Source organism: Mesoplodon mirus (genome assembly GCF_964341445.2).
Source record: "Mesoplodon mirus genome assembly, chromosome: 2".
Lineage (NCBI taxonomy): Eukaryota > Metazoa > Chordata > Mammalia > Artiodactyla > Ziphiidae > Mesoplodon > Mesoplodon mirus.
In genome coordinates, this window is record NC_138977.1 from 63405509 (window position 1) to 63417941 (window position 12433).

General features: G+C 44.1%; 1 protein-coding gene across 1 annotated transcript in view; it reads left to right on the forward strand.

Annotated features, from left to right (window-relative positions):
• LRMDA (leucine rich melanocyte differentiation associated) overlaps positions 1-12433 on the forward strand; it is a 1104570-nt gene that overhangs the window by 601085 nt on the left and 491052 nt on the right. The window contains exon 4 of the mRNA XM_082639797.1: positions 5971-6110. Coding sequence (XP_082495923.1) covers positions 5971-6110 — 140 coding nt within the window. The remainder of the gene's footprint in view (positions 1-5970; positions 6111-12433) is intronic.

A 12433-nucleotide genomic window follows, 5' to 3' on the forward strand; every position in this document is an offset into this window, starting at 1 on the left:
ACAGTCTCAGCCATATCATGTCTGAATACTCAACCCTAAATAAGGGAACAACAGAAATGTCAGGAAAATATAGATAGTTAACCTTTGCACAATCAAATTATTTTCTCCCACTTGCCTTTTGGGGGTGGGTAGGGGAAAGGTGATAGGCTGACTTCATTTTAAATCACACTTCATTTCTTTATTTTCTGTTTCTCTTTGCTTAAGCACATGTATGAAGAGACAGTATGAATTATAGTGCCAACAGGAAGAAAGAATAGTGCTATATGTTACACAGCTGGGCTGTGGTAAGGAGACCAGTGTGTGGAGTTAGAAGGCCAGACTTGAGTTCCCATAGCAACTTACCGTGTCATCTTGGGGAAGGGTCTGTACCTGTAAACTGGGTATTACACATTTGGAAGTATTGTTGAGAGATTGTAATGGCATTTTATATAGATATATGAAATCACTTAAACACCCCAAAACTTTACAAGTTCTTTGAACACTTAACTGTTAGCCAAAGCCTCGATGCCTTAAATGAATAAGCCCAAATTGAAAGCAGCTGAGGTACAGAGCACAGCTGGATGACAGAACCTTATGATATCCCACAAAAGCATATGACCCCTCATTTTTCAGTGTTTTAAATTCTCCTTTTTGTGTTAGGAAATGACGAGAAGTATCATTTTATAGGGCCTAGGTTTGAATATAGACTTGGCCATTTAGAGACTGTGAGACCTTTGACCATAGTTTTCTTTTTTGTTTTTAGAAGTATCTTTTTTAAAAAATTAATTTATTTATTATTTTTGGCTGCATTGGGTCTTCATTGCTGTGCGCAGGCTTTCTCTAGTTGCAGTGAGCGGGGGTTACTCTTCGTTGCGGTGTGCACGCTTCTCACTGCAGTGGCTTCTGTTGTGGCGAAGCACAGGCTCTAGGCATGCGGGCTTTGGTAGTTGTGGCACGTGGGCTCAGTAGTTGTGGCTCTTGGGCTCTACAGTGCAGGCTCAGTAGTTGTGGCGCATGGGCTTAGTTGCTCTGCGGCATGTGGGATCTTCCCGAACCAGGGCTCTAACCCATGTCCCCTGCATTGGCAGGCGGATTTGTAACCACTGCGTCACCAGGAAGTCCTGACCATAGTTTTCTTAATTGTTATCTGGATGTGATAATATTTCTGACACGTGTGGGTGTGAATCAAATATGCCGTGTAGACTGTTTAGCATTTGAAAATCTTCTATCAGGATAAGTTCTGGTTGAAATACCCGCAGTGGTCATAAGTGCTGCCCTTTGACCTGGAGCTGAGCACAGAGAGAGGTACATACCCATTCTCACCCGGGAAGCAGCCTCAGACCTGTGCAACTGGACGTGACACCATGAGATTCCCCTCCTCCCTCGGGCTCCAAACTTTCAAGGCAAGATGTGGCTTTGATCTTGGGCCCTATGCAGAAAATCTCCGTTGGCAAGCCTAGCCATGACAGCTTGGCTCTGTAGTGGCAACTTTCTGTAGACAACACTGAAAAAAAATCTAAACGGCAAGTACTCTGGAGAAGACTTGATGAGGGTAACCAGGTGTATGCTGAGAATGCAGCTGGAGAGAGTTGAAACTGTGCCAGATAGCTTCACATTTTAAAAAGGAGAAAAAATGAAACCACCCTTCGGAGAATCCCTGGTAGTGGCTCCACTGAGGTAGTCTTGGTTAACCAGGGACACCAAGTTCCCTCCACTGATTGCCTCTGGTTAACTTTCTCTGCAACTTGACAGAAAGGAATGTGACAAGTTCTGTCTCTGAGCTCACGATCAGGCAAGACAGGGCTGTGCTTGTCCTTATTGACCCAGGAGACGAGGAAACCAATTAAAACTTCTTCTCACATGTCATCCTCCAATGGTGGTATCAACATAATGATGATGTTCTGGTCCAGAGTGTCCACGGAGTAGGTGCTAGTGATTTCTCACAGTTTGGATTTGGCCCAGCCCAAATGATCATTTAGCGGGTAGTTGGAAGGCTTAGGAAGAAGGACTTGCTTCTGCCTCACAAAATATCCTAAAGGAGGCAGGCTCCGAGGCTCCGAGGAATCCAGCCCTTCTTGGATTCATTGGCATAGGGTGGCTGAAGCTTCTTGAAGCCTGCAGACCCTTTGCCCAAGAATTTCCCATGATCAAGATATTTGAATGAGTCTGCCTCTCCATGGCCTCCTGTTAAGGGGTGGATCCAGATTTTGTGGAGTATGAAGCTTGCATAATTTGAGGAGCCCCTCTTAAAGGCAAAGACTATAATTACAAATGCAAAATTAGGTATGGAGATGAATGTTTATTTGGAATAAAAAATACATCAAAGCAAATTAAAAATTTTTTAGGTTGACGGATACTGCACATTAAAATATTTAGAAAACGATCTCCTTTATACTAAACATATCTTTAAGAACTTTTTTCTATTTCTTTTCTGCAAATTCCCTTATAAGTTCATTATGTAATTAAATTTTGTAGTATTTTCTATAGAGTAGATAATTCCATCTAATTGAAAATTGATTTTTATTTTTAATATTTAGGGATGTTTCTTTCAGTTTCACCATTCATTATTGGTAATTTCACCACTGAATTATTGGTAAAAGTTTTAGAATTACTCAATTTTGGGAAAACTTACACATTTCTCTCATCTATGAGCTAAAAGATTTCAAGACATTTCAAGTTAGTTGTGTTTGAGTACGTGTGTGTATACATACTCAGCAACTTAATATTAAATATTCTCTGAATTGATAAGTTCATTAACTGTTTTATTATCATTTTTACGTGGGTCCCCACGTGTGTGTCAGCATGGTGGGTGGTAGGAATATTACTGCAAGCCATTCCTACTGGTGCTGTTGTAGTAACAGACACAGAAATGACTACAAGCCACAGAAACAGACCCACTGAATCCTAATTCAATGCCACTCCTTCACCATTTCCTCTTAGGTCCCCAGAGTTACTACTCCAGCTACTCCAGCAGCATCCTACTCAAGCAGAAGTGTGACAGAAGAAGTCCTACCAGAGAAAGACAATGCTCTTAACTGATTGCGGTTCAAGTAACCTACGTTTGCAGGTTTTATGAAAATATGTGACCATGTGACTCTATTACCAGGGCCTTTTGGAAAGGGCCTATGTAAGCGTGCAGCCCTCACGCACAAGCTCTGTTAGCTCTGTGGCACGTTTACGTACGAAGATTTACTCACATTAGACTGGGCCTACTTCCCTGGATGGTAGAATGCAAGGCTTCCCATCACTAGTCACCAAATGTTGAGGCATGACTGGGACTTCAAGCCAACTCCATTGCCCAGTGTTTCCCTAACTTGAAGATCTTGCCAGTTTTGAGTTCCATTCCTTCACATTTTCACCTTCATGAAGTAGATGAAGAAAAGGTGAAGCTTTAAGGAATTTGTCTCTAAGAGGGAAATAGGTTTGGCCTGGACTTTGCCGCCCATAGCAGAAAGGGCTTCCCCTGGGTTCTCTAGGGCCGTTGTCCACATAAATACTTCTAACCACCTCATGTCAACACATCAGCGCCATTTTGGTAGCCTACTCTCTTGCAGTCTCACAGAAGAAATACCGTGCCAGTGAGCAAGAGTGATCAGCTGTCTGGCTGCCTCCCTAGAACTAGCACCTGGCTTGAGGCTTCTGGACGACCTGATGGGCGTGAGTCCTAGTGCTCCTTGGAGCATCCAGTGGGTCCCCTGTGTGGGGCAGAGGATTGGAGAGAACCTTGAAGGGGAGAAACCAGGACTGTGGCTGAAGCCCATGCAGGTCCAAGTGAAGGCATGGGGTATCCTACCTGAATGATGCTGTTGGCCCCTAGGCAGTCCTGGTACTGAACTACGACTGAAAAATTTTTGAGGAAGACACTCCAAAGCACACGGGCCCCTGAGGTGCCTCTGCCTGGGTCAAAGGGCAGCACTTGTAGAGTACTGGCAAGATTCCTTTCTTTTTTCTTTCTTTCTTTTTTTAATGTATTGGTAATGACTGTGAAGGATCCAAAGATAGAACCTGCTGGAAAAGGCAAGTTATCCCTGAAATTGTTCACTGTCATTTTAATTGGTTTTATTTAAATGATTTTCTTGAAGAGTGTGGTGACTGAACTTTAAGAAGTAGTAAGTGTGTTTTGTCTTGGGTGATGAAATACATTAATGTTTTGACTCCTGGCCACTTAAACCTGCTGTATTTCAAGCTTACCTCCTCGGTGAGACCTCCTTTCTCATCTTTTCCATGTGCCCCTTTTCCCATCATCCTCATTCCAGTGATCCTTTGTGGTCATTCCTGGATGTCATTGGTTGAATATTTGAAAGATTGATAACTTTGTTGTCCATTGTCCTGTCTTTGTTTAGGAAATGGGGCGTGATGTTGGCAAATGGAAACCCACAATGGATGAGGATGCTTGGACCCTCTTTAACTAGTTTTCCCCTCTTTGACTTGTGAGCTTGCCTTTTCATTGTCTTGGTCTTGCTCCCTCCCAGGGTCCAGTGCTTGTTCTTGTATATGATGTTGACATAGCTTGTGTATGAACAGTGCTTGAAGGAACTTAGTTTGGAAAATATAAGGTTGATGGAAAATATGTGAGCTTCAACCATCTGAAGGGCCATCACATGGAAGACAAGAATGACTTATTCTTTGTGACTCCCAAGTAGCTAAATGGAGACAGTGGGTGGGAATTTGAGGAAGATTCAATCCCTGGGGAAAGAAAAACTCTCCTCTTATGGTTGTTATAGGTAGAATGAGCTTCCTTGTGGTGGCCCTTTGGCAGATATGTTAGGGACTGGATTCAGACATTGGTTGGATTTGGAGTTCAACTGACAAGCTGAAGTATGAAAAAATTGGATGACATCCCGTGGTTAGAGAGTACCGTCACAGAGTAAGGGCAGCCCTTTTATTTCATTTTTATTTTCTCCTGGAAATGGCATCCTGAGTCTTTGACTCTTGTGTGCTGCATCCACCATCACGTGTTTAGCCCCTGTATGCTCTGCTGGCATGCATTCGCTGGCAAGGACCCCGTTCTCTCTGCTGACACTGGCTAACTCTTCTCATTGATAGGCCCCTGGTAGTCATGCCTCGGTTCACAACCTGCTGAATCAGCTTGCCTAGGGCTCAGCTCTCTGTATGTGGCTTGGGAGCTGATGTGTGGACTAGTCCTTCCCAATGCCTGTGATTCCCTGAATCTGTGACTCTTGCCTTATTTGGTTTGGGGTCTCAGTGTTTATCTTGACCGAACAGTGGGTCCCACTGAGGGGATGGATCATGGAATACTCTCACCACTATGCCCCACCTTTTCTTTTTCATTCTGTCCTTCATAGAATATTGATTTCACAACAGATTCTCAGGAAATGCTTTCTGACCTCCCTGGCTTCACTAAAACTGTCCTAACCGTTTGTCTTCTCCTCCTAGCTTTGTGCTCCTTTTCACCCAATCCAGTGTCTCATTGCCACCAGTGAGGCCACTGAGCAATGCTTAGCTCCACAAGAGGCTGTCAGATCGTAAAGGATGCTGCTAATTCCTGTTTGCGTCCATACCATTCCCACGTTTTAATGATGAATTTCTCCCTAAAGGAGAACGAATATATTTCTGATGAGGCCTTTGGAAGTAATTTCTTGCTTTCACTACTAGAAAAAATAAAGTTTTATGGAGCTGCATATTGTAAAATATTTTACTACGTGGAATCTACCCTTCATCATTTAAAACAAAAATAGAACTATATAGGAAAGAAAAGTACAGTGAAACAATTAAGCTCATGCATTCTTTCTTAAGTGATCTGGACTTAACCTCACCTGCCCAGAGAAAAGCTGGGCTGTGTCCCAAACAGTAGGAGGGAAAAACTAGCCATGCCAGACACCCACAGCAAGTTGATTTCAACCCTCACCCACATCTTGTCCTGGGAGCAGGCAGGACTCAATCAGCTGCTAGGCTGTGCCTGCCAGGTGTGGTCTGTGCTCCTTGCTAAGCCTTTTGTCTTTCTGGACCAAGATCCTTAACCTTTGTCACATCACTGACTTGGAGTGCCTGCTTGATCACCTGGCAGAAGTGACACCAGCTCTGGAGTACCTCAGCCTGCTGGGAAATGTGGCATGTCCCAACGAGCTAGTCAGCCTGGAAAAGGATGAGGAAGACTACAAGAGATACAGGTGAGTATCTAGGGGTTTGAGCATGGTGTGAGAAGGGAAAAATGACATCTTTGGGGAGATAATATTATATTCTGGGGTGCATAGTAGATGTCTGGTAAGTATCAGTGGCCCCTTCATGCTGTATTAAACTTTCCCCCTTGGGTACCCTATAGCCAGGGTCTCCCTTCATTGAGGGTAACAAGAGTCAAGAAACATGAATAGATGTTGTGTGGTATAGGCCAGGCATTGACAAACTTTTTTGTAAAGGGCTGGATATTAAATATTTTATGCTTTGAAGGTCATATGTTCTCTGTTGCAGCTATTCAACTCTTCCATTATAGTGTGTAAGTAGCAATGAACAGTTGGTAAATGAATGGGCAATGCCATGTTCCAATAAAACTTTATTTACAAAAACATGCAGCAGGCCAGGTTAGACCCGTGGGCTATTTTTTGCTGGCCCCTGCTCCTTGTCGTAAGATCTTCCTGTCTGCTTCTGAGTCACTATTTAGAGAGAGGGTACTTCCCACAAAGGTTTAGGGAGCTTATATACAATCCCAAGAGGAAATCCCATGAGGCGTATGGCTTTGTTCCATAAAGCTATGCCTCCGTGTCCACCAAGAATGGGATTTGATGGGCTCCAGGTAGAAATGCTTTTTTTTCTTCTCTCAACTTCTGAACCATCTGCTTTGAAATACCTGATCCAAACTCACTTCTCCTTAGGGAGTCTTTTTGATCTAACCCATTTTACTAAACTCATTTTTCCTCTACACTTGGAATTCTGTATGCTCTTGTTCTTGATTATTGTTTTGTAAATGTTTTGAATGATCTTTTCATATGTGTAGTGTAGCTTTTCTCTCCATTATGATGTTAGTTCTCAATAACACCCCACCTGAATCAATGTGGGAGGGAGGGAGGGAGGAAGGAAGGAAATGTAAGGCAGGTAGGACTACTGGAAAATAAGTTTGGGAGGATTGGGGAGAAAGGATAACGGTTCGAGAGGAACTGGTTCTGTTGGGGTTCAGATTTTTAAATCTGTGGTGACTCACGAAGGAATGTAGTTGAGGGCATACATTTTATATAAAGGCAAAGCTGTAAGAAATAGTGAAGGTTATTGAACACTGTATGTTAAAAAAATACATATACATATACATGTTAGCAAGAGTACAGCAGAAATTCAGCTGTACTTCTTTACTGGGAAGAATATTGTAGGAATCTTAGACTATTTTTAAGCCATCTTAGAATAAAGCTCTATCCCTACTTCAAAAGAAATGAACTAAATGTTTTTTCCTCATGAAGATTTTTATTTAGGATGTGATACTGTCAATTTGAATATGATTTCTATTAGGAGAAATATGGTTAATATCCAATGAATGAATAGTTAAAATTTCTAAATCAACCTGTTAAGTTAATCACTTAGGATTTAATTTTCTTCTTTAACGTTACTCTTATCAACTTTGAGTAATTTAACAGCTTGATTTCAGCTAGGAAGGGGCCATTTAAAACATTTTATCTTCTGGCAGCAACTTATTATAAGATATATCTTAGAAGGGTCAGGAGGTACAAGAAAGTTCTCTCAGTTAACATTTTTAGTAAACCAAGAATTGTTCGGGAAATTCTCATTTGTTTTTTGACTTTTTTCTTTAGATTTCTGGTTTTAATGCTTTAAAATCGTCCAATAAATTTTATATATGTACATATACATGCATGTGTGTATATGTGTGTATGCACACATTCACACACATTCATTCTTTCATTCACTTATTCACGGAGTTATATGTGAATTGAACTGTAGGTGCCTTTTTTTTTAGGATGAGCGTAATAGAGTGAGGAAAATCTCCCACTCCACCTTACTGTATTCAGTCTCAAAGAGAAGGTTGTAAAGGAAAAAGAAAAATAATAATACTAATTTTGTTGTTATTGTAACTAGTCGCATTGGAAAAAATACTTAGATCCATGGTGTAAGGGGTCAGTTCAAAAGATCTGATGTGGATCAGTGACCCTTAACCAAGGCTATACTTGTGTATCATCCAAGACGTTTTGATTCATTTGGTGCCAAATGCAACAAAATAGTCAATAGGTGACTTTGATGCTCAGTCAAGAACTACTGGACTAAGGGGTACTTAAAGTCCCTGTCGGCTCTGGTGTTCTGAGATACTGTCCTCCCAAGCAGTTACAGTTCCCCTTTGACCATCTCATACCATTTTATATATTCCATCCTGTATATTTCTCTGACTACTTCATATATGTCGACATCCAGAGCATGGCTTCCAGAAAGTCAGGACTTGGTCTTCTTGCCCTTTGAAGCCTTATCAATACTGAAAGTAGGGCTGGCTGTGTACTAGGGACTTGGTAACTGTTTACAGGAGGTGGCTTGAAATTACTGTTCCATCTGAGAAGCTGAGTACTTGTAGAGAAATGCAGGGCCCTTTGCGCACCTTGGGTGCCCACTGCCTATTTAGAATTAGATCCACTTGGATGTCAACAAACGCAGTTAACAAGCAAGGAACTATCCTTCAGAATCTACCCAAATGTTGGTCATTGGGTCATGATTCTTTAGGGAAGGCTTGATTGTAGACGAGTGATCCTTCTCCTGGGCTGGCCTGGGTACCCTCCAAGCATACCTTCCCTACTCCAGGTCTGTTAACCCCTGGAAGCCGTGGAGGGCTGGGGCTGGGGAGGCTGTGTGTTAGTGCACATATGTCAAGGTTGCCATGAGGAGCTGGATTCTAGAGGCCACACACAGCCGAAATCACATCTGGTCAGAACTACCTTAGAAAATCCGTAAGTCACCCACAACACCGGCAAAATGCTCACCCTCTGAGAGAAACAGGAACTAAGAGCAGTGGAGGGCACATTCAACATGGCCCCACCCAGTTATACATCGACTGCACGGCCTCTGATGCTTGAGTGGAGTGGCAGGCCTGTTCTCTAGCAATTCAAGATTTTTTATTTCTTTTACTTATTTTTTATTTCTGCTTTAACAAGCACTGTCCCCCTTGCATTTGGGTGAGATGAATGGGTGGATGAGGCAGTTCTGTTCTATGGTCTGTAAGCAGCCCTGCTTTGTTCATCCTGGAGTCTGTGCTTCATTTGCCCCTGAGAAATTTTAGAGTTTCACAGTAAGACTTCTGAATCCTGAGTTCCTGTGGCATTTAGGTTTCTACAAAACAGTGTAGCCACCGTTTGTTTTCTTTTGGTAAAATATTTTCCTGGCCCTTCGTCCACAAAGCGTGAGGTCAGGCTTCCTTCTAGCTGTTACCCAGAGCCTAATAGTAGGGCCCCTATGTAAATTTATGGGACATTTTCACTCGAAAATTGCTTAAAAAATGAATGATATTTCTGCAGTTTACTGTTTTTCACTTTAGGTACATTTTCTGACAATATGTCTTCTATTAATCATTTAAGCAGTAGTAGGAGCCTTAAAGGAGTGTATTCAGAAGCAAGAACCCATGGTTCATTTAGTGCTGTCTGAAAAAATTTCACATTGATTGGCATCCTCTGTGGTTATGTGATGTAATATTTATAATATGTCACCCAGCCATACATCAAAACAAGTACGTCTCTTGTTTCATTTTCATGAGATATGTTGATTTCAGAGAGGTCAGTCCAGTTTCAGGTCACATGGTGGGCAACCACTGGACCAGAAATGGGAAGTGACCAGATTTATGGAGCTATTGGAAATGGACCCACAGTTGCTTCAGTTTCTACTGATGCTTTCCTCCCCTCCCCGCCCCACATCACCCCTTTTCCTTCCTCACTTACCCCTGTGCACCCAGTTGGATTTTCTTGGCACACGTCCCAGCAGTAAAATGGGCCCCTTAAATCCATGAGTGAGCATGAACATACTCCCAAGTTGTTGAGCGGTGCCCTGGTCCTGCTGGGGCAGGAACTAAACTGAGCCTGGGGTTTCTCTGTGCCGTTCATCACAGCTCATAGCTGTTAACATGGTGAGCTGTTATAGCTCACCGTGTTATTACAGGCGCTGAAACCTGCCTTTGCTTTGCCAGGTGTACACAGTGGGCTGCTATTTTGGAATGAATGTTGAATGGAGGTGCATGTTGAATGGTGGTGCTGGACCTGAAGGTCCAGCAGCCTTTAGGACTGGGGCAGGAAAGGATGGGGAAGCCGAGCTGAGCCGGGGGGCCATCACTGTACTGAGGTTCCCCTTGGGGCCTCCGGTGGATTTGAATACTGGCCAGACAATAAATGAAGTATGGGGAACTTGGATGCCCAGGACGGTCTATTTCTTGTCTTCCTCTGTCATGCTTTTCTTTCCTCTTACTGCAGGAAAGACAGTAGAGTGGAAGTCAATGGTGCCCAAGTGCTAGACCTCAGGCATCAGATAAGGGAGTTGGTCTCATGGTCTCTTAATGCCCCTTCCTCCACTAAATCCTTCTGTCACTAAATCCTTCATTCTCTCCTGCCACTCCAATCTCTGGTTGGCTTCTCCTTCCTCCCTCCTCCTCAGTAGGCCCCTCTGTATTCCTTACAACTTGAAATCATTTAAAACGTGACACCCTTTCTTTGTTGCCTACCAGGGAGCAGCCCTGGGGCCTGCCCAGTGTCTGTCTCACTCAGCCAAGGGGAAGGAGGGAGGGACCTGCCATCGTCTGCTGGCTGTCCTGGGCTACCACCATTTCCCAGCCGTAGAGGAGCTGTAAAACTTGTGGCTTACATAACCCAGCGAGCATTCTCCAGCTAATCTGCAATCTGGGCTTTGAAGATCACAAGAAAGCAAAGGTCACGACCCAGAGATCAAAGTGACAGAAGCCCACAGCGTAATTGCTGGTGACCCTCTGTCGAGGGCCTTGGTCTGTCCTGTGGGTGTATTGTTTGCACTGAGACTTCAAACGTGCTGCCGGTGAACTGTGAGGGAAGTCAGCTGGCCTTGGCCGGTTGTCAGGCGTTCGTTAATGCTGTAGGTGAGCTCACCTCAACTCATTAGAGAGCATTGTCATCTCTCCACTCACAGTGTTTGTTCATCCCTCTGTGGTCTTTACTGACTTTTCCTCACGGTTCTCCTTTACCTGGAGATGTGAGGGGGTGGTTAGACAAGGAAACTGGAGTAATAAGAAAGGAGGATATGGATGCATTTATTGTAAATTAACTTGGAGGCACATGGAATTCAAGCCAGCTAAAGCTTAGAAGAGGCTGGGGCAGCATGTAGCCCTTTCCCTTCATGGCACAGATGGAGAAATTGAGGCTCAGGAAGGTGGCAGAGACTGAGCCAAGATCACACAGCAAGCGAAGCCCAGAGCCTGGGCTCTTTCCTCTGCCCCGTTAGTCCCCACGCTTTTTGTTGGGAAGACCTCCCTCTTGTCGTTTTGTCCGCTCCCCCCCCCCACCACCCCCCAACACTTGAAAGCTTTGGTCTCTTCCATAAGCCGCATTTAAGCCGCTGCTAACTTTGTAAAATTCGTCAGAGATCTTTAGCTGTTGGTCAGTGCTTTTGATCAGCATGAGGTAAGCAGCGTTACCAAACTGGGTTGATGTCATCCAGTCAAGAGCAAAGAAGCTTGATGTTTTGTTGGCGTGTCCACGCTTTTCTGTTAAGCTTTTGAAAGTTTGAGAGCAGTTCATGGATCACCCCTTGCTGCCCTCGGGGCCCCCAGGTGGGGCACCAGTCACCAGGTCTCTCCCCTTCCCATGCATGGGAGCAAGAAGGCAGCAAGAAACAATAGGAAGAAGCATTGAGTGCTGTAAAAGGAAGGAAGTGGGGAAAATCCCAGTGACGCCACATCCAGTTCCCTCAGGATCTGGAAATTTGGTGTTACTTGAGTAGAGTCTCCTCAGAGGATGAAACATGGCAGCCAGCCCCAGGAGCAGACATCGGAGATCTGTCTTGGTGTTCCTGTGGTTGTGCAGAGGGCCTGGGGAGCAGCCAGCTCCCCCAGGGAAGCAGATGTGGGCAGAAGACAAGAGCATCCTCCCTTCCCTTTGAAGTCTAGATGAAAAATGCCAGAGCTTTGGGATTTCGGTAGAGAAAATTGATTTGGGAGCAAACAAATTAAACAAACAAAAAAGCCTTTCTGCTGTTCCTTTTGTCCCCCCTACCAGTTGTAGGTAACCGGTTACTTCCTAAGAGAAGTTCTTTCAGGAAGCGGAGCATCCTCTATGAAAAGAGAGAGAACCCGAAAAGCTCTGTGTGGGGCTCTCACTTTTGGAGGATCTGTTTGCAGACAGAGACAGATGGGTCTTTGAACACCTTCCCAGGGTCCCTGGTCTCCTCTTGATAACCTCACCTTCCATATCACAGCCAGGAGGGCCCCTGATTTCACTCCCTACCCCTCCCAGCCCTGCGGCTTTCTCCCAGCCACCTTGGGAAGGTCAGGAAAGTTGGCATT